We start from the raw sequence: 22588 nt of genomic DNA on the forward strand, positions 1-22588 counted from the left end.
GGGGGGGGGGGGGGGGGGGGGGGGGGGGGGGGGGGGGGGGTTCAGGGGTCAGGGCAGAGGGCTGGGGTGTGTGCAGGGCATAAGGCTGGGTGTGTGGGGGGGGTTCAGGGGTCAGGGCTGGGGTGTGTGGGGGGGTGCAGGGCAGGAAGCTGGATGTGGGGGGGAGTTCAGGGGTCAGGGCAGAGGGCTGGGGTGTGTGTGGAGGTGCAGGGCAGAAGGCTGGGTGTGGGGGGGTCAGGGCAGAGGGCTGGGGTGCTCGGCTCATGGGGGTGCTCCCAGCCCCCTGCCCTGAGCGGCTCAAGGCCCCCTGCCCTGAGCGGCTCAAGGCAGGGGGATGGAAGGGATATGCCCTGTTCCACCCCCTTCCCCAAGGCCCCGACCCTACCTCTTCTCTGCCTCCTCTAAGGAGCAGGGAGCACGCTGCCACTCCTCCCTCCCCCTCACAAGGGCCATCAGCTGATCGGCGCAGGGAGAGGGAGGGGGAGAAGGAGGGGCAGGAAAGCACCATGCTGGGGGAAGAAGCGGGGGAGGGGGGAAGCTTGGCTGCCGCAGGACCAAGCTTCTGCCTCCCGCCCCTGCAGGGAAAAGCAGTGGGCGGGTGGGCTGAGTGGGGCTGGGAGCCGGGACCCCCCCACCGCTTTCCCTTGCGGGAGATGACTAAGTGAGGGAATATGATAGAGGTCTAAAAAATAATGAATGGTGTGGAAAAATTGAATAAGGAAATGTTATTTACTCCTTCACATAACACAAGAACTAGGGGTCACCTAATGAAATTAATAGGCTGCAAGTAGATTTAAAACAAACAAAAGTATTTTTTCACAGTCAACCTGTAGAACTCTTTGCCAGGGGATGTTGTGAAGGCCAAAACTATAACATGGTTCAAAAAAGAACTAGATAAATTCATGGAGGATAGGTCCATCAATGGCTATTAGTCAGGATGGATAGGGATGGAACACCATGTTCTGTGAATCCTTAGTCCACTGTCTGCCAGAAACTGGGAGTGGGCGACAGAGGATGGATCACCTGATGATTGTCTGTTCTTTTCATTTCCTCTGAAGCATCTGGTATTGGCCACTGTTGGAAGACAGGATAGTGGGCTAGATGGACCATCGGTCTTACCCAGTATTGCCATTCTGATGTTCTTATATTTTCCCAGATGTATCTGTCCTCCACTAGACCCACTGCACCTCCCAGAGCTGAGACAGAACCCAGGAGTCCTGATGGGGTCTCTCTCTCTGTCTCTCTCTGCAGAGTTAGTAACAAAGTAAGAATATACATTCAAAATTGAAACTTAACCAGTATCCCTTAAGTGACTTGCTACAAGATGTCAGAACACGTTATTATTAGAGCTGAGTGGGTCTAATATTTATTTAATTTTCTTTCTTTTATATAGGAATTGGATACAGTGCTCCTGTCAGCTAATTACTAAGTTATGAGCCAAAAAACTAGAGTTTTCAAGTGCTTAAGTAGCTCTGGAATCACAACTAAGGTTGCCCTCCTTACCAAACTCTGAAATAATGCCCCTGGTTTGTTGACTCCCTCAAAAAATTCTAATAAATTGGTGAGGCATGATTTCCCTTTACAAAAGCCATGTTAACTCTTCCCCAGCAAATCACGTTCATCTATGTGTCTAATAATTCTATTCTTTACTGTAGTTTCAACCAATTTGCCTGGTACTGAAGTTAGGCTTACTGGCCTGTAATTGCCACCATCGCCTCTGGAGCCTTTTTTTTTTAAAAAATGGCATTACTTTAGCTATCCTACAGTCATCTAGTACAGAGGCTGATTTAAGTGATAGGTTACATACCACAGTTAGTAGTTCTGCAATTTCATATTTAAGTTCCTTCAGAAATCTTGGGTGAATACCAACTGGGTTCTGGTGACTTATTATTGTGTAATTCATCAATTTGTTCCATAACCTCCTTTATTGACACCTCAGTCTGGGGCAGTTCCTCAGATTTGTCATCTAAAAAGAATGGCTTAGGTGGGGGAATCTCCCTCACATCCTCTGGAGTGAAGATTGATATAAAGAATTCATTTAGCTTCTCCGCAATGCCCTTGTCTTCTTTGAGTGCTCCTTTAACACCTTGATCCATTCAGTGACCCCACTGATTGCTTGACAGGCTTCCTGCTTCTGATTTACTTTTTTTTTTTTTTTTGCTATTAGTTTTGTGTCTTTTGCTAGTTGCTCTTCAAATTCTTTTTTAGCCTGCCTAATTATACTTTTACATTTGACTTGCCAGAGTTTATTCTCCTTTCTATTTTCCTCTAGAGGATTTGACTTCCAATTTTTAAAGCATGCCTTTTTGCCTCTAACGATCTCTTACTTTGTTGTTTAGCCATCAGAGCTGGTGCTAGGCATAAGCAGACTAAACAATTTCTTAGGCACCTGAGCAGCTCAAGGGGGCCCCCTATTAATTATTAGTATGTGTTGTGTGCAGGGGTGGGGGGAAATACTTTTGCTTAGGGCCTCCAATGGGCTAGCAATGGCACTGTTAGCCATTGTGGCATTTTTTGGTCCTCTCACTATTTTTTTGTATTTGGGGTATTAAGTTTCCATGGAGCTTGCTGGCATTTCACTCTTGTGACTGTTCCTTTTAATTTCTGTTTAACTAGCTTTCTCATTTTTGTATAGTTCCCCTTTTTGAAGTTAAATGCTTCTCTGGTGGGCTTCTTTGGTATTTCCCCCCTGCATGAGGATGTTCAATTTAATTACATTATGGTCACTATTACTGAGCAGTTCAGCTATGTTCACCTCTTGGACCAAATCCTGTGTGCCAGTTAGGTCTAAATCAAGAATTGCCTCTCCCCTTATGGGTTCCAGGACTAGCTGCTCCGAGCCATTAATGGTGTCTAGAAATTTTATCTCTGTATTCCGTCCTGAGATGACATGTTGCCAGTCAATAAGGGGATAATTACAATCCCCCATTATTGTTGAGTTTTCTATGTTTATAGCCTCTCTAATCTCCCTGAGCATTTCATAATCACCATCACTATCCTGGTGAGGTGGTCAGTAGCATACTCCTGCCGCTATACTCTTATTATTCAAGAATGGAATTTCTATCCATAGAGATTCTATAGTACAGTTTGATTCTTATACGATTTTTACTATATTGAACTCAATGCTTTCTTTCACAATATAGTGCCACTCCCCCACCAGCCCAACATACTCTGTCATTCCTATATATTTTATACCCTGGTATTACTGTGCCACATTGATTATCCTCATTCCACCAAGTTTCTTTCATGCCTATTATATCAATATCCTTATTTAATACCAGGCACTCAAGTTCATCCATCTTAGTGTTTAGACTTATTGCATTTGTATACAAGCAATTATAAAATTTGTCAGCATGTAGTTGTCTGCCTTCCTGTGTTGTAATTGAATGGGACTTTCTTTGACTGTGTCTTTTCAGCTCCTACCTGTACTTTATCAATGTCTATCCTCTCCTCTTTACTAGGATATAGAGAATTCCTGTTAGTAGATCCTCCCCAAAGGGATAGCACTGTTCAAACCACATGCTCCTCTGCACCTGTTGACTTTCCCCCAGCTCTTAGTTTAAAAAAATCTTCTATGACATTTTTAATGTTACATGCACGTTCTGTTCTGTTTTGGTTTAAGTGGAGCCCATCCTTCCTGTATAGGCTTCCTCCTTTTCCAAAAGGTTCTCCAGTTCCTAATAAATCTAAAATCCTCCACCCTACACCATCTTCTAATCCACACATTGAGACCTTGCAATTCTGCCTGTTGACCTGGCCCTGCATGTGGAACTGGAAGCGTTTCAGAGAATGGTATGATGGAGGTCCTGGACTTTAATCTCTTAGCTAGTAGCCTAAGTTTAGCTTCCCATCTGAATCTTCATCCTACACCCTGTTTAAAGAGGTGTCAGATTTCCACCTCTTTCAGAGCACTTGCTTGTCTGTATTTCCTCAAGCCTCATTCACATCTAGTGAAGTAGGCACTATGTTTTAGATGACCACAATACCTCTGCATGAGACAACCCTATCCACAAGCTCTCCAGACCTTTGAAGCCTCTGAGGCTGAAATCAAGAGTCAGTCCATCACAGCTGTACAGTTGTCAAAATGAATCAGACTGTTGCATGAATTTGCAGGTGTTCAGCCACCTGGAGATGTCAAAGTGTTCTCAATTAAGCCTGATGTAGTTTCCATGGCAAGCTTTCACACCATCTTCTTCTTAGAATGCTAAATGGTTCTATTTAACCTCTAGATGTGACTTCAGTAACACTTTTGCTCAGTGGACTCAGGAGAGCAAGAGGTGCAGTCACTTCTAATACACTCTGGACATAGCATACAGAATTAATGCTCATTTTGGCAGTTCTGTTGACCTTATTCACCTAGAACTCCTCAGCCCAGCTTCCTGGGAGTTGTACCGGTGTGCTGGAACAATTTTTATAGTGGGGGTGCTGATGATGGAAACCATGTATTTGGTATTTGTTATTACGACTTCAAGCTAGGGGGTGTGGCAGCCCCCCTAGTTACAGCACCACTGGGTTGTACTGCTCACTAAACAGGTGGGAATATGCAAAGGACAATTGAAGAAGAAGAAGAAAGTTACTTACCAATAACCGAGTTATTTGAGATAAGCATTCTGCATATTCACACACCCTGCCCACCTTCCACACTTTTTTGGAGTCTTAAATTAAGACTTCCCAAATGAGTGGACCAAAATGAAGGGCGGTTGGGGCCATCCTCACTTGTATACCATTGGAGGTCTCCTGGCAGAGAGGGGAGGTAGGATGGAAGAGCGGTTCCAGGAGACGCTGCTGAACAGAAGATTTCAGTGGCTCCTGGCACAGGCACCTTGATTAAACAGGGAGGAGTATGCAGGCGCTCACCTTAAAGAACTCCAGTTATCAGTACACAATCTGCATTTTTCTTGTCTCCAGTTGCTGAAGGCTGCTTGGTTCCACTCAGGATCTGTGGTTCGGTCCAGGGACTGCTGTAGAGCTGCCTTGATAGACATAGTCTCCTTGGATTTCATGTATAAGTCCTTCAATCAGCTCCTGAGGTTTGCCTTGGAGTAGCAAACCCTGAAATCCAGCTTGCTGATCTAATCCCAGCCATTTTTTTGCAGCCTGCTGAAAGTGGCTGATCCAATCAGCCACTAGGCTTTAAGACCTTCAGCAACATTGTAGTAATGGTGCCCCATGCATAAACTGTAGTCTTTATAAAGCCTTTTACATGACTGATTGTCAGTTTTGGAAATCAATTACAGATAGAGGGCAAGGGCCTGGAAGGAGCGGATTTCAGAAGGAACTGAGGATGATCACTGCTTTGCGGGATCACAGCAAATCAGTGGCATAGCTAGAATTTATAACTCAGGATCTCCTGACTTCCAGGTCTTTGTGAAGACCACTAGACTGCTGCCATGTTCTAGGCAAAGAGGAACAAAACACCATCCAGCATTACTTTAAGCTGCCGGGTTTTTTTCAGCAATAAGGCCAAACTAGCTTTCTGATCTTGGCAGATGAGATAAATCTTGTGTCTTCCTCAGGTACTATGGTACAGAAGATATTTCTTTTAGGTTCTCTTCCATTTGCTGGAAGCTGTCCATTAATTAATAAAATGGAAACTGCTGATATAAGTTGGTGAAGATGAGCTGTTCTACTATGTAAGATAGCTCTCTACTAACTTGATCAAATTGCCTCAGGATATTCCCATGACTTTCTCCTAGTCTCTGCTCCGTCTGTAACATCAATCCCAAGATTTCATACTCAGATTACATGGCAAGCAATGCCTTCTTCTTAAGTGGTGTAACCAGATTCCCTAACAAGTAAAAAATAGAGTACCAACAAATTTTGATCTAGAATAATCTTTTGTTTAGTGTGTTTCAGAAGTTCAGTTGCTCTTATTGACTGATTAAATCTGTATGCCTTTTTACAATGATGTTGACTGGGACAGAACTCTCCAACTAGGGATTTATCCAGTATGGCAGAGTCACAAATTGGCTCTTATGCCTTCCACTCCATCATCATTTGGCAATGGGAATGTGGTGGGGCAAGACTATGCATGGCTGAAGATCTATTGCATTCTAGTAATGCGGGTCTTGTGGACAGCCCGTAGGAAGCTTGTATACTTTACAGGAGTGTGAAGGCTTGTGAAAAAATATGCCAGAATCAGGGCCTGCATAGAACCTACTCCAGAATTAGGGGAGCCACCGCCAGATCTCTTGCTGCTTCCCCTTTTAGCTGTATCCAGGGGAAACTAGGAGCAGCTGAGAATATGACATGTATGTGTACATACTATAGCTACCATTCATTATGACACACATAATGTGAGCTACAAAGTGCATAAAAGTCATCTTGCAGCTTTTTGAGATACATCCACTTATTTGGCATGTTATTTATGTTGGCCAGAATGGTTTTGGTTCTATGTTCACCCTCTTCTAATGCAATGTACTTTTGCTGCTGCTGCCGTCTGCAGTAATCTGTGGAGAAGACATAATTTATGCACAACTAAATGAAAGCTAGTGAGCTGTTTGTGACAGATCTGTATTCCATGCACTAGTACTAGTCTAGATGTCTGTAGAAAAGTAGACTATTCCCCCTTCAGCAGCCTGTACTTGTCATGAAAATATAGTCTTCACATTCTAAAAAAATGCTAGGAATTATTATTCAAAGGCAAGTTGCTCCACAAGGGATACTGTATTTTAATTATATATAATCCACAATTCTGTGAAATGCTATTTACTGAAATGCACAGAAAAGTCTTCCTAAAAATTCAGAACACTGGCACTTCAATCAAATGAATGACTGGGCTGAAAAGCCCTTTTAGGCCCTGATACTGCAAATGATTATGTACATGCTTATTTGAGTTCAGTGGGATTATTCCTGTGTGTAAATTTAAGCATGTGTATAAGTGTTTGCAAGATTGAGGGGTCTTAGTGTCCAAAGACTCTACTAGAAATATAAAAATGGTAATAACTAAAAATGCATTTGAATTTGACACCATCATTGAAATCCTCTGGACACTTTACAAAAAATAAGTAAAGCCAAAATCATATCATTAAGACAACAAATCTATCAAAAATGCAATATCCGAGCTAGTAAACAATCCCTTCTACATTCTATTCATTGACATATAAAACATAAAACTTGAAACAATGAAACTAAAATGGAAATAGAACATTACTGAGCTTTGCCTAAATGCCAGAAGTATATTGTGCTGTGGTGTACTGTATTTTTAGGGGGAGACCATTCCAGATGTAAGCATTTGACAGAAAAGGAACCACTTCTCTGTCTCAGAGTGAGCTGGTCCTTTAAGAAATCTGGGTCTCAATTGCACCTGCACCAGGCTAAGCCCACCTCTATAGGTAGATGAAATGAGATAAGTCATGTGATGGTGAGCATGTGTCTAAACAACATCTAATGGGATGAGGGGATGAGAGCAACCTGCAGGGACCTAAATAGAGAAGGATTCCAGGGGAAAATTGGAACCAAGGAGGACTCCACTCCTGGGAATCAGCGCTCTACGAAGAGCAGGAGATCTGGCTGTGTAAGAGGCCCTGGAAAGGAGGCACAGGACAGCTGGGGTTTTGGGGGTAGAAAGAAATGTTAAAATCTCACAAACGCCTCTCTCTCAAACTCAACTGCTGTCTCCTAAACTACAGCTCACAAATGAGCTATTTTAAGATGCCAACTCACAGGCAATTCATATAACATAACAAAACTTGCTAGTGTTTCAAGGAATCCATAGATCACATTGTATTTCTGTAAACCTTAATAAGTATTTTATCTTCCTCTACATATCCCATAATTGTAAATTTAAATGATGTTCTTTCAGAGCATACATTAACGTGTCTGTTACAAAGAAAGAGGTTTTTACTTTCTATTTTGATCACTGTTACAGACATTTTGATAGTAACTGGGTGCCAATTTACCTATACTACAATTACACCTCATTGAAGAAAAGATTTCTATTTTCAGAAGTGAATGATTAAGTTGCACACACAAAATATATACATGCACCAGAAGTGCATGAAAACCTCATAATCCCCACATGCAGAATAGATGATTGTCTTGACGAGCACCCATTTAGTCAAGCAGATGTAAATATGGGTTTTGTGTACTTAACAGGAGAGTATCTATAATTAGCATGTAAAGCCCTGACCCTCTAAAATTCTTCCGGTTCTGCCAGAAGGGAGATCTCAATGTTATTCAGTGGAATTCACCATGGAAGGCAGGATATCTTCTGCAATACAGGAGGAATTTTGAAGGGCCAGTACAGGAGGCCCCTATTTTTGAAATTTTTACTTTTTCATCATTTTTTGCAATGTGAACAAGAGAAGCAGAAATAGATGGAGGAAGGACAGAAAGATCTGGATTCTGTTGTTAACATGAATTAAAGAACTGCTTAATCATTTTAATCTGCCAGTTAATACATGACATACTTATAGTATCCACAGCAAACACATTGACTAATATACTTCTCATCTCAACTTTACAATTCATACTAGTGGAAGACCTGTCTCATTGTTGAAATTGCTATGGGAATCACTTCCTTGGAATACATGTGTCCAATCTAACAGTAGATTAGTTAGTGAGAGGGCAAAACAAAGCATAGGTTGATAACGTGAGGTAGGCCTCATTTGGACATAAGCAGCTGGAGATAATCAGGTGTTGGGACCCTATAGAGATGCAGAGTTCTTCTGCTGATTTTCTAAGGGTATATCTACACTGCAGTTAAAAACCCATGGCTAGCCCATGTGTAAGAGGGTGGGGACCTCCTCCCAGGTCCCACTGTCCATTGTTTACCCCCTCTTTTCGCCCAGTTGGCAACACTTGGGGAGCTCACTGAGGCAACCACCCACAGATAAAGCGTCAGCTCCTCCTCTTCCCTTTCCCTTGCAAGGGAGGAAGATCTGGCTGCAACAAGGGTCTGTCTCTCAGACAGCCACTGTATATTCAGCTTTATGGGCTTAGTCTCTTAAAGTCTATTGCCCCTTCAGTGGGTTTACTTTCTACCCCAATTCCTCGGGTGTACTGCTTTGCTGTCAGTCAGGGTGGCTTCAGGAGCAGTACGTCTCTTGGCTGTCTCCTCCTTGGCTGGCGTACCTCTGTTACCAGCAGTCTCTGAGTGGAGCAACCTTCTTCCTGTTCACCTCCCTTCCTGTGGTAAGTTTCCTCTTTTAAGCTGCTGCTCCTTCAGGGTGAACAAGCCTTGCAAGTGTTCCTCATTGGAACCCAGAAGAGTTCATTAGTCTCTTCCATACCAGTATGAGGGCATGTCCCTTCACATACCCCACCCCTTAAGATGGTCATTCGGGTTTGGGTTGTCTCCATTCCTGATCTCTGATGAAAAGAAATTGGCATGGTCCTTTCCCGCCCTGGGTTGTACTCGGTAACTACTTGTAGTGCAAGGTACCATATTATATGGGGGTTTGTATCCCCCATGGTCTGGATCCAGTGTAAGGGTGTGTGATCGGTGATAAGAGAGAAGGGGTTACACAACAGGTAATACCTGAGGGTGTCTATTTGGTAGTTAATGCCTCCTTTTCAATAATTATGAGTTTTCCCTAGGGAATACCTATCTACTTAGGTGTATGACCGGGTGTTCTCCTCTGAATTTTTGTGAGAGTATGGTGCTGAGACTGACATCCGAGGCATCTATGTGTAGTATGAATTCCCAAGAAAGCAGAGCAGAATGGCACAGGTGCCCAGCATAGTTGTGTTTTCAGTTTCTGAATGCTTCCTCCTGCTTTCCATCCCAATGGATCTTCTTAGCATTGTTGACTTTTATGAGATTTGTAAGGGGGGGGCCTTCACTGAGGTGAAGCTGTGGATAAACCTCCGGTAATATCCTGCCAGGTCAAGAAAAAGTCTCACTTGCCTCTTCATCTGGGGGATGGGGCACACCTTGTCGACCACTGGCTTCATACAGCTATCTCCTACACAGTACCCCAAATAAGTTACTTCACCCACAGCCAACTTACCTTTCTCCAGGTTGGCCTTAAGTCCTGCTGCCTGTAGGGCTTTTTAACACCACCCTTAAATGCTGCAGGTGGTCCTCCCAGGTGGGACTGTAGATGATAATGTCATCAGTGTAGGCCAGTGTGTATTGATGATGGGAGTTGAGGAGCTTATTCATAAGCCATTGGAAGGTAGTTGCAGCCTCATGGAGGCCAAAAGGCATGGTCTTAAATTGGAAGTGCCCAAAAGGGGTGGAGAAAGCAGTTCTCTCTTGTGAGGAAGGGGATAAGGGGATCTGCCAATAACCTTTTTCAGATTGACAGTGCTTCATCGGTCCCAGCTGTTCTAGTAACTCATCCACCCTTGTCATTGGGTAGATGTCAATTTTGTGATAACATTGACTTGTCTGAAGTCAATGGAGAACTGAACTGTACCGTCTGGTTTGGAAATAAGAACTATGGGCTTCTCCATTCACTTCTGGATTCCATAATTGCCCCCATCTCCAGTATCACTAGTACTTCCTCTCAGACTGTATCCCACATCCTTTGTGGCAATGGTCTAGGGTTCTCTCAGACTACCTGGCTTAGAGTAGTCTCCAGATGATGTTGGACCAACCACATTCTCCCTGGGCAGTTGGAAAACTGCAAAGTCCCCAGTTAGTTGGAGGAGTTGTTTCCTTTGTGCAGAGAAGAATCCTTCCCCCCTCCCCCAATACGGTTGCTGGAGCTTTGCCGCTGGGGAACTGGAACCCCAATTCTGGTTCTGCTGGAAAAGGAGTTATCAGCAGGGCCTCCTGCACCATCCAAGGTTTGAGAAGGTTCACATGTTAGATTTTGGTTTCCTTTCTCTTCCTGGGTAGCCTTATCTCGTAGTGCACAGGCCCTACCTGCCTGGCACCACCGTGAACAGATCCTGCCATCGGGTGAAGGCAGTAGAAGAAGAACATGGTCACCTGGCTGAACAGTCCGTAGTCATGCCCCTTTATTATAATTTTGTTCCTGAGTGTGTTGGGCCTTCCTCAAGTTCTCCCTAATGAACACTCCTATGTTTTGAAGTTGCTCCCTTAAACTGTAAGATATATTGGGTCATGCTTAAGAACCTGACATCTTGTTCTTCCCACCCTTCTCATAGCAAGTCCAAGATGCCCTGCGGTTGGCAACCATAGAGAAACTCAAATGAGGAGAACCCTGTCGAGGCTTGTGGGACCTCTCTTATAGCAAATAGGAGTAGTGGAAATAGCCAGTCCCACTGCTTAGGGTCATCACTGACAAAGTGCTTCAACATACCCTTCAGGGTCTTATTAAACCTCTCTAATAGACCATCAGTTTGTAAGTGCTACACTGAGATCTTTGGGGACTTGACCTTCAAAAGGGAGCATAATTCCCACATCAGTTGGCAGGCGAAGTTATTACTTTGGTCTGTTAATAATTTGCAGGGAAACCCTACGCATGAGAAGAGCTTCAAGAGCTCTGGAACTCTAGCTGTCACTTTCAGGGAGCAAAGAGGAACAGCCTAAGGATACCTGGCTGCATAGTCAATCACTAGCATGTACTGATGCCCGCTGCAGTCTTTTCTAGGGTTCCCACCATGTCCACTCCTATCCTTTCAAATGGAGTATCACAGAGTATGGCTTCTCTCCCCTTTATCCCTGCAGAAACTGCATGGACTCCAGTGGTTGTGCCTTCACCATACCCTTTTATTTTAGTTCCCTACACCATTTCTACAACAAACCCCGTTCAGCAGTCTATTTACAGCACCAACAGTGCTTTTTGGCCCTCTCCTCAGGACCTGAGGGGAACAGAGATCTCCATCCCTTGAGGCCTCCATGTAACTGGGCTCAATTAGCCTGGTCCCTCTCCCTCCTCCTTGGGACTGACTTCCTGCCTCTTTATCAACCTTGGGCTGCTGGGCTAATTGGCTTCTTATTCCATCCAACCGGCCAGACTGATTGTCTGATTACTTCCATCAGCTTTCTCAAGGAGAACTAACTAACATCTGAGTGATCAGAGTGCAGGCTCACCTGTTCACACCCTGCACTTTGTCACAGGGGGTCTCAATCAAGGGCAGAAGGACCAAGGGTGCTGGCTAGTTGACACTCTGGGCAGGAGGAACAGCGTTCTCTCACTTCATGGTTCACGCCTGGCCAGTAGAATCTGGCTAATATCTGAGCCAATGTCTTCTCTCTCCCCAGGTGTCCCACACATGGGATATCATGCACCAGCTGCAACACAGCCCATCAGTGCTTGCACGGTACCAGCAGCCAGGCCATCACCACCACAGCTTGCTGATTCTTCTCAATTCGGTACAAGCACTCCTCTCTGAGTGCAAAGTGCAGGTACCATTTGCCTCCCTGTGACTCTGTTACTTCTCCAGCTACGGGGGCCAGTTGCTCAGATGCATGGCTTAAAGGGTCGTTCTTCTCTCCTAGCACAAAATTCCCACTCCATAGGAGGGCTTCCAGGTCCTGATAGTCTGCTCTTCTTCGTCTGTGTGGATCTGCGGAGGGTTGAATGGGATGTCCCTTCCCTGGAATACTTGGCTTTCTCAAGGCTTACCAAGCTCTTGGGAGTTGGTGTCACCAATTGGCCCCTGTTCTCACTTGCGGCCTGAGCCTGGATATTAATGACTCGCAAAAAAAAAAAAAAAAAAAAAGCCAGTCCCAGCCTATGATCACAAGGTAAGCCAACTTTTCTATATGGGCTCCCACCGTCAGTTATAACCCCTGGCTTGGGTAGGTCTTGACATCACTATGGATACATTGAAGGTAGAATGTGGTCTTGGGAGGGTGTCACTTCACACCATGCAGGGCTGGACCACTATCTGGCTTCAGCCAGAGTCCAAGAGTCCTTGAACCAGGTTCCCTTGGACCATCACCAGTACCATCAACTTGGGGGGAGGGAGGGTTGTGCCCAGGTTTCTGATATCCAGCCCTGGGTGTGCTCCCATTCCATCAGTGGGCCTCCCTCTTTATGTGCCCTGTCTCCCCACAAGAATAGCATGTTAATGGGCTGGGGTTGCTGGCCTCTTTCTTAGGTTGGGGGAAGCTTGTCTCTGGGCTGCTGGCCAGACCTTGGACTGTGAGCCCCGTTTCAGTTGTCTAGGGTGCCTGGTGGTCCCAGTGGTGGTGTTGCATTGATGCTCAGCCTCCTTGTCCCCGTACGGCTGCCTTGGGCCTGAGGAATGACTGACCCCCTCGGAGAGACTGCTATTGATTTGGCTCACCCTCCCACCCCTGTGTCCCTTGCCCTGCTGATGTCCGGGGTTATTCTGCCTTTAATGACCCTTCAGCTTCTACAAAATCCTCCATTAACCTGATTATTTCTCATAGCATCCCAAGGCAATGCCGTAGTATCCACTCACTGCCTCAGCCACTTGAGTTCTTTCAGTCATTGTGGTGGTTATGTCATTCCATATTCTTTATGAAAATATGCTTATGATATGAATGACATAACAGATGTACTTTATGCAAGATGGCTCATGTGAGATATCATTGGAAAGGTTATGATTTACTGAATGTGATTATCCAATTTGTATGCCTGTATCATTTCTGTATCTGAAGTTAGGAATATTGGCTATGTATCTGTATTTCAACTATGCTACTTGGGGGGACGCCCACTGCTAACACTTCAGGTACAAGAATGGGAAAGCCAGGCAGGGCAGATGGCCTATCAGCGAGAACAATGGACTGTGAAAAGCTTGGCCTTCCTGTGGAAGCTCCATACTACCACTGACTCATGGACGCTGTGATCCTACAGTGTCAGGTGGTCTTGTCACCTGATACTAAAACATTACCTGGGACTTCTTGTAACTTTCCACTGTAAGGGAAGGGGAGGTGTTCACATTTGGGAAACGATTCCCATCTTATGTAAATCCTATTTAAGGGTGGGGAGGAAGGCAAACAGGACTCCTCCTCTCCATGGCCTGTCTGCCCAAGAAGAAAGACTGCAAAAGGGAAGGCAAGGGGGAGTCCAGACTAAGACAAGAGTCCAGTCTGAAAAGGAATATAATGGGATCTCTAAACCACAGAAACTTTGAAAACTGTCTGCAACAGTATTTAGAGTGAGAAATACTATTTGTAACCAATTTCTTTAGTGAAACTAGTTTAGTTTGCGTGTTTAATTTCATTTGCTTAGTAATCTGCTTTGTTCTGTTTGTTACCCCTTTTACCACTTAAAATCTGCCTCTTATATTTTGTTTATTATTGAACCCAGTTTCTGGAATTTCTAACTGGGGGGTGGGGGGAGAAGAAGTGTGCACACCTCTCTCCACATTGAGGGAGGGGGCAAATTTCATAATATATCTTTGGATCTGCACTCCAAGGGAGGTGGACATCTGAGTGCGGGAGCAAGTCCCTGAAACTGAATTTTCCCAGAGCTGATCTGCAGCTGAGTGTGGCCATGCCTGTGTTTTTGTTAGAGGAGGTTTTAAGAGCCTGGCTCAGCAAGACAGGTTAAAGGGGGCCCACACTGGCAGAACAGGTAGACTCAGTGGTATCTCAGCACATCAGGTGGCTTCCCAAGGGGTCCAACCCGTCACAGTGGTAACATTCGGGGTCATCCCCGAATGGGGTATCTTTTGGCCCTAAACCACTGGCTATGGGTCTCTTCCAAAATATCCAAATAATTCAAGATAGCGGACTTTTCACTTGCTTGTAATCCCTTGCCTGGTCAGTGTCCAGATTACGGTAGGCAGCCTGTGCCTGACCGATGAGGTATGGGATTAGGATAAGAGCCCGTTGTTCTGGGAGTGACTGGGCTGTCAGTGCTACCCTCTCAAATGTGACTAAAAAGGCTGTAGGGTCATCTTCTGGTCCCATCTTGGTGAGCTTCACTAGTATAGGCAGAGGGACCCCTTAAGTGGAAGCATGACCCCACCCCATTCCTCCCTGCAGGCATAGGGTTGGTACTATCTGCTGTAGCATTTCCTTTTGGAACTCCTGCTGCTGGATCATCATGATCAGGGTACTTCTATGCAAAGTGAGGCAGCCCACAGCAGCAAGTCTCAGTGCCCAGCCTAAAGCACATGGGGCTTGCACTACTGCACTAAAAGTAGCTGATAGATGTTGTGGCTGGGTCTGGAGCTCAGGGTCTGGAGCTCAGGCTCTGAAGCCAGGCTTGAAGGCTTGCTGTGTAGACAGACCCATAGTGTCAGGTACTAGAATCCTGTCTAGAAATGCAGACCTATTTTGACAACTGTCCTTAGCCAGCCATCTTAGCTCAAAAAAAAAGGGAATGTAAAAGGGGCTGGACTCTATCTGAGGGAGATGAAATTCAAGGCAAGGACACAGAAATCTGTCTTGGAGATCCATAGGAACAGCTAAATTCAGGAGGAAGCTTAGCACTTAGTGATTTATGTTTTGTTGCTAAGAACAGGGCCGGCTCCAGGCATCAGCTTGCCAAGCAGGTGCTTGGAGCGGCCACTCCGGAGAGGGGCGGCACATCCAGCTATTCGGCGACAATTCAGCGGATGGTCCCTCACTCCCACTCGGAGCGAAGGACCTCCTGCCGAATTGCCACCGCAGATCGCGACTTTATTTATTTATTTATTTATTGCGCCGCTTGGGGCAGCAAAAACCCTGGAGCCGGCCCTGGCTAAGAATAAAGGAAAACCTCTGAAAAGGGATAAGGTTTGGATGCTGACCCTGCATGTGCATGTGCTGTGTTGAGAGCCAATTAAATATTGTTTGTTAATGGGATAAAAACAAGATGTCAAGAGAACACTGAGATTGTATAGTTATGCACTCAAAAGTCAAGAAATGACAAAGTTAGGGCTGCACAAAAACAAACTCTGCCCCTCGTGCCTAGCTTACAATAAAGCCTTTAGTTATATGATCTCTGGCTATTTGCTGTTTAAGGGCTTGATCCTGTACCAATGAAATCAAGGGGAGTTCTTAGACAGACTAAAATGGGAGTAGGACTGAAACTTACCTCTTGGTCCTCCCTAGCCCCTTTTCTATTGGCTTCAGCAGGCCTCATTCCTGCAAAGACTTGCATATATACTTAACTTTAAGCATGTGAATAGTCTTGTTGAGTTTGTTGGGACTACTTGTATGCTAAAAAGGATGTGTTTAAGTGTTTGCAAGACTGGACCCTAGGCCTGGGTTTCCATTACCTGAAGCATATGTGTTTGGCATGAATAACAGCTTAATCCTTGCTATTTAACAATAGCGGTTAAGTGTGTGTAGGCATGGACATGGAGTGGGTGGGGGAAAGACTTCCTTGCAGTCCTTTTTTTTTTGGGTATTCATGTTTTCTATGACTATGGTATTGTTGGCTCTGCATTTATGTGATTGTCTTTTAATTTTGTAACAAAATGTAAAGGGAATTAAAAACAAGCAAAACAGTTTCTATTACATATTCCTTGTAATACTCTGCAGGCTTTTAATTATTTATTGACACTCAGTTACCATGTATTTAAGAAATCACTGTAATAAAATAAATCAGAATGATAAATAATTTCAATATCAAATTTATCCTTGAATAATTTGCTTTCTAGGAAACAGAAAAGATAATTACTAACAAAGAACTCAATCCAAAACCAACTGAAAACAATAAAAACATTTAGACTGTATTCACTGAATGATTTGGACATAAAGTCCTTTTAAAATAAACCACTATTGGGTACAGGTATGTATACCTCACCTAGATTTAGGTTCCCAGTGTAAGTATTTAGTATTAAACAATATATTTGTTTGGTTCAATAGGTAGCAACTTATATAAGCCTACTTACTTATTTCTGTGTTTAAATTAGGCACAACATGAACATTAAGTATGTAACAGACTTCACTGACTGGGAGCATGACTTGGCTTCAAAATGCCACTTGTTAGTACTATTAGGTCTTTTGGCAAATATAACTTTTAAATGAATCCTGCTTTATCAGTTTTCTTGAAGGAAAAAAAATGTAAATAAACCAATCAAATGTTATGACAGATGCATTGCTGATACCTTTTCACTCTTCTGACTGAGTAATCAGTCTACATTACAGCAATTGCACATACCTTGAGCTTTTTGACATTGGTGCAGGGATCATTGGAGAAACTCTCAGTATCTGAAATTTCGATGTCTTCACCATACAGAACACCAGTCAGATCGTTCCTCACCTGTCACAGAATGAGAAAAAGGTAAAACGAATAAAGGAACCCACAGAGGAGGGAGCAGATGGACTCTCTTGGATCACCATAAGAAGATTCAAACACATAAAGGGTGATATGTGTGCCAATTTTCTTTTTTCCCTCTAGAATGAGACTGTCACAGTTCAGGGCAACTGCACCTGTATTTCCCTCATCATAGTCCAGCAAGGGCACCCACACTCAGGCCTCCAGCTTCCCTGCCATCACCTGTATTGGCAGACACCTGTGCCTCTTTCCCTCCTGAATGGGGCTTTTCCATATTGCACACTTTCCTGCCTACACTGTGAATTCCCCAGCAAGACAGACTTTCTAAACAGGACTGCTTTGTCTTCTCCTCAAAGACTATAAATCGTGTCATTGCCACAATGAAGGTACCACACAGCTCTTTCTAAGCAAGCACGTTTATTCTTAAGGTGAAAGCATTGCAGAGAAAACATATCAGAAACAATAAAAGAACCTATATGGATGCCAGAGATCACCTCAACCCCAGCAAGGACTCTGGCAGGAGATCAGTCCTTCAAACCCCACCAAAAAGTTTTTCTGTGATCACAAGTTCATAAGAGCTTTCATTCAGAACAAGCGCTCCCATGAATTTGTGAGCCACTGCTTTATCCAGTTTGGGCCTTGGATCTTGTCCTCTTGTAACAGGTGATCAGCAGACAATGGGTTTCTCCTCAGAATGTAGCTACAAAGGTTGGGTCTAGAGATGAGAAGTTGCCATCCCCTCCTCTCAAGTATTTCCTGGGAAACCCAGTCAACTAAAGGTTCATTCTTATCTGGATATTGTTTAAAAGACTCTTTTGAAGCTCAGAAAACTTACCAGCATTTACATTAGCCTTGTCTCCTCCCTAGTGACGTTTCATACAACCCCACAATAATCCATAAAAATTGGCATTTTAAGACAGTGAACTCCTAAAATGCTAAAACTTAATTCAATAAGGTTTAATTTAATTCAATGAGGTTTGTCCAGGATATTACAGGAAATTGCCATATCTGTCACAGTGACCAAAGGATTGTTCCATATGTATATCTATCTATCTATATCTGTATATGCACTGTAGATTCATAGCTTTATTTTGAGCAATAAAATGATCATGGCCAACTTCCTACTTTGCATAATGATAGCTGACTGATTATTAACATCAGTGAAATTTGACAAGAATTCATAGGCTACATTCTCTCTTGCAGCCAAAGATTCACTTGATGCCAGAGAGTGGTGGGTGGCAGTAAAATCAGGGAACCAGTTATGGCTCCTTGACTCTAAGAGTTGGTCTACACTAGCCTCAGCCCCAACATGAGTTCAATCACCCTAATTTATGCTAGTGGAGGACTGGCATAGCATACTGGAGTTCTGCAGGGCATGAAAGGGGCCGGGTGCCCTGCAGTATGCCTCCTATGCTGGGAAAGTAGATGAAGTGGTTAGCACAGGAGCTGGGTCCACCAGCTTTACACCTACCAGCTGAGAGTTCTCTGACCAGGAGAACTCTCAGCTGTCCAGTTATGGCCAGATTCTGGCCCCTTTGTGCTGCCTAAGCAGTGCAAAGGGTCTGGATCACAACTGAGAATCTGGTCCATAACATTTCGGATTCTTTTCTATAAAAATAACTATTTTGAGGGTGCTTGTTTTTGTTTTTTCACATCTTGCCAGCCCACTGCAAAGAATGGTGCTTCAGGTTACAATTTCTGGAACAAGGCAAAGAATCTAGCTGGACAGACTATGGTTGCAGTCTGAAGTAAATTGGGACTCAATTTTTTACTTTTTACTTTAATAAAACTGTGATAAAATCATTGCCCTGCTGATTGTCTGTCTTCATTCACTTGTAACAATGTGTCAGAAATAGTAGGAACAATTCATTGTTATAAGTGACAAATCTTATACACATGGTCACCTATCAGAAGTCTCTCACACTCAAGCTGTGACAGATTGGAAAGAAATGTATATTGTACCTCACTTAACAGCGTTACAAATCTGTATCTTATATTAGCACTCTCTGCATACTTATTATTACAGTTAATTAAATACATTTAATTTCCTTTTTAATCAACTTCACTTCTTGAAAAACAAAGCAGACAACCTTCATGAACAAAAAACTGGGTCCAGAAAGAGCTGGCAACACATTATGGTTAGTGGGAATTAGTAACAACCCTTCTGCAGTAGACTTCTTCTCCATGGGCATTAAATCCACCATAAAGCCTATTTTATTAGAAGATGTTTTAGCAGCCCAGAAGGAAGATCCACCTATTATTAACCTTTCTAAATTATAAGTCCGTGGGGCTGAAGCCTAATAACAGAGCAAAACCAGGAGGATGTGGTAAGAAATCAGCCCTCATGGGTGAACGGCATTGCTTTCATTTAGGTAAAGATGGAATACTTTATTGAAAAAACAAGCAAAAAACAACCACCTACTGGCATCACCTGAAAAATGCAAAAAGCAAGAATATCAAGAAGAGATGGAACAACTAGGAACAGAACAAATACCGAATTTTGTAAGATCATTTATATTGACCATAAATGAAAAGGGATATTAAACATCATGTCACCAAAGACTGAATGAAAGTAGATGTAAACTGAATGAAAGTAGAATCTGATGAAGTTCAAAAAGGACAAGTGCAGAGTCCTGCACTTAGGACGGAAGAATCCCATGCACTGCTACAGACTAGGGACCGAATGGCTAGGCAGCAGTTCTGCAGAAAAGGACCTAGGGGTTGCAATGGACGAGAAGCTGGATATGAGTCAACAATGTGCCCTTGTTGTCAAGAAGGCTAACGGCATTTTGGGCGGTATAAGTAGGGGCATTGCCAGCAGATCGACGGACGTGATCATTCCCCTCTATTCGACATTGGTGAGGCCTCATCTGGAGTACTGTGTCCAGTTTTGGGCCCCACACTACAAGAAGGATGTGGAAAAATTGGAAAGAGTCCAGCGGAGGGCAACAAAATGATTAGGGTCTGGAGCACATGACTTATGAGGAGAGGCTGAGGGGACTGGGATTGTTTAGTCTGCAGAAGGGAAGAGTGAAGGGGGGATTTGATAGCTGCTTTCAACTACCTGAAAGGGGGTTCCAAAGAGGATGGATCTAGACTGTTCTCAGTGGTACCAGATGACAGAACAAGAAGTAATGGTCTCAAGTTGCAGTGTGGGAGGTTTAGGTTGGATATTAGGAAAAACTTTTTCACTAGGAGGGTGGTGAAGCACTGGAATGGGTTACCTAGGTAGGTGATGGAATCTCCTTCCTTAGAGGTTTTTAAGGTCAGGCTTGACAAAGCCCTGGCTGGGATGATTTAGTTGGGGATTAGTCCTGCTTTGAGCAGGGGGTTGGACTAGATGACCTCCTGAGGTCCCTTCCAACCCTGATATTCTATGATTCTAGAGCAAAAGAAATCTCACTAACTTACACAACCACCAGTAACTAATGTAGTCAAACAGAACCCGCTGAACTAGTATTAGTTGAGTTCTTGTATCTGGAAACAAGCAAAAAGAGAGCAGTAATACTGTCATAGTGGGTCACTTTGCTAGGTTTGTCCAAGCCTATCCTACCACTACCAAGTCAAGCAAGACTGTGGCAGACAAGTTCTTTGGTGACTTTGTTTAAGCATTAATAACATCTTTGGCAGTCTCTTCAGTGCATTTAGTTATATATCTTTTCATATCAAGTGACATGCTGGTCAAAGCACTTACCTGCACATTAGAGTTTTCCAGACAATATGTAACTCTGGAGTTCAAGTTAGCTAATATTGCAACCCACCGGTCTGCTGTGGTATTGAATCTTGAAGAGGTAAAAACATTGGTTTACAGGTCAACTTCCTACCTGTAAGGAAGGTTGACCTGTAACCAGTTCACCAGTGATGAGTGGGGGGAACCCGGGCCTGCCCACTACTCCAGGTCGCAGCCCAGGGACTCTGTTGATAGCAGTCTCCGGCTGCCTCTCCTTAATGTCTCCACCAGAGCTGCTTCAATTCCCTGGGCCACTTCCCTGTGGCCTCAGCACATTATAAACCTTCAGAGATAGTCACAAAATATGTTGGTTTCAGACTGTTTCATAGCTAGAAACCCCAGCTTCTGTCAGTGAAGGTGATAATTCTTCTTGGCTGTAATGTTCTTGACACATAACCAATGACTCATAGTTTATTTTCTTGATATTGGAATAGGACTGCACCTACTCCCTTACTGGAAGCATCCACAGGGGTCAAAGGGTAAGGTAAAATCAGGGTATGCTATTATTGATAGCTGTACCAGGCAGTCAATCAGCTGGTTTAAAACTTTTAATGTTGCTCAGTCCATTTAACCAGCTAGTTGGAGGGTATTTGTCCAGACACCTTTCCTTTTCCTTTGTGTCTTCTTCTTCTGCTTATGTGTCCACTTTTCAGGGTGCTTTTGGTCAGATCCCAATGGAACAGACAAAAAGTCATACACTGGGTTTGTTCTAGAAATGTCTTGAATATACCTCTGATAGGTACAAAACTACAGATGCTTAGGAAGTTCCCCTATGGTAGGGCATGTACAACTACTTTGTCCACTGAATCCATCTTATAACTTTCAGTGTACACCACCATTCCCATATAATGTACCTTACTCTTAAAGAGGTTAGATTTAGACACCTTCAGCTTAATTCCATGTTTTTGTAACCATTGCTCTCCTTACATTTTTCCTATGTTTTTCAAATGTGCCATTGCACACAAGGATATTCTTCAGCTATGAAATATGAACCTCACCCCTAATCTTAGCAAGGTACTCTTTCCTACACCTCTGAAAGTCAGCAGATAGTTTTGTTAAGTCAACTGGAATGCTACCAATTCATACAGACCTTAAGGTCTTATGAAGGGCTGTGAGGTAATAACTTTGTTTAGCCATGTGATGGGGTGTTCACCTCAGGGAAGGGGTTAAAATCAGCCGAGGGAGGCAGTGCAGGGAGCAGCCAGTCAGAGAAAGACTGCAAAGAGCAGCCAATCGGGGCCCAATGGTCTCACATAAAAGGGAGCTGCAGGGCAGAGCAGGGTCAGTTGCTGTAGGAAGCCCAAGGAGAGAGGACTGTGTTCCTAGCAGGCTGCAGGAAGGTATCACCAGAGTGGTTGCTGGCAGGGACCAAGGAAGTAAGAGGGAGCTCCTGGCTGGCTGCTGGCCCTGAGAGGAGGATGAAGAATGTGACCTGGAGGGCTGCGACCTGGAGTAGTGGACAGGCCCGGGTTCCCCCCACTCATCACTGGTGAACTGGTTGGACTATAGAACTGGTTGGACTATAGAACTGGGAAATACTCACTCCCCAGAAGGGGGAAAACACAGATGGTGACACGGCCAGAGGGCAGAGTCACGAAGAGGGACATGGTGGTTCCTGGACTGAGGTAAGTCTGCAAGAGGAGAAGGCAATGGGAGAGGCACCATCAGGAGAGTGTGCACGGGCTGTCCCTGAGACAGACAGCAGGAGGTGCTGCTCACTTTTGTGAGTGAACTATCACAAGCTGTGAAATATTACACTGCTCTATAGCCAAAATGCTTCTGAAATAAATGTAGTCAAACTTTACTAATTCTG

General features: G+C 44.0%; 1 protein-coding gene across 1 annotated transcript in view; it reads right to left on the reverse strand.

Moving 5' to 3' along the window:
* Positions 1-22588, reverse strand: part of GABBR2 (gamma-aminobutyric acid type B receptor subunit 2) — an 860826-nt gene that overhangs the window by 463089 nt on the left and 375149 nt on the right. Inside the window, exon 4 of the mRNA XM_026659240.2 lies at positions 16929-17030. Within this exon, the coding sequence (XP_026515025.1) occupies positions 16929-17030 (102 nt within the window). The remainder of the gene's footprint in view (positions 1-16928; positions 17031-22588) is intronic.

The sequence above is a fragment of the Terrapene carolina genome, unplaced genomic scaffold, assembly GCF_002925995.2.
Source record: "Terrapene carolina triunguis isolate 2854851 unplaced genomic scaffold, T_m_triunguis-2.0 Scaffold613, whole genome shotgun sequence".
In the NCBI taxonomy this organism is placed as follows: domain Eukaryota; kingdom Metazoa; phylum Chordata; order Testudines; family Emydidae; genus Terrapene; species Terrapene triunguis.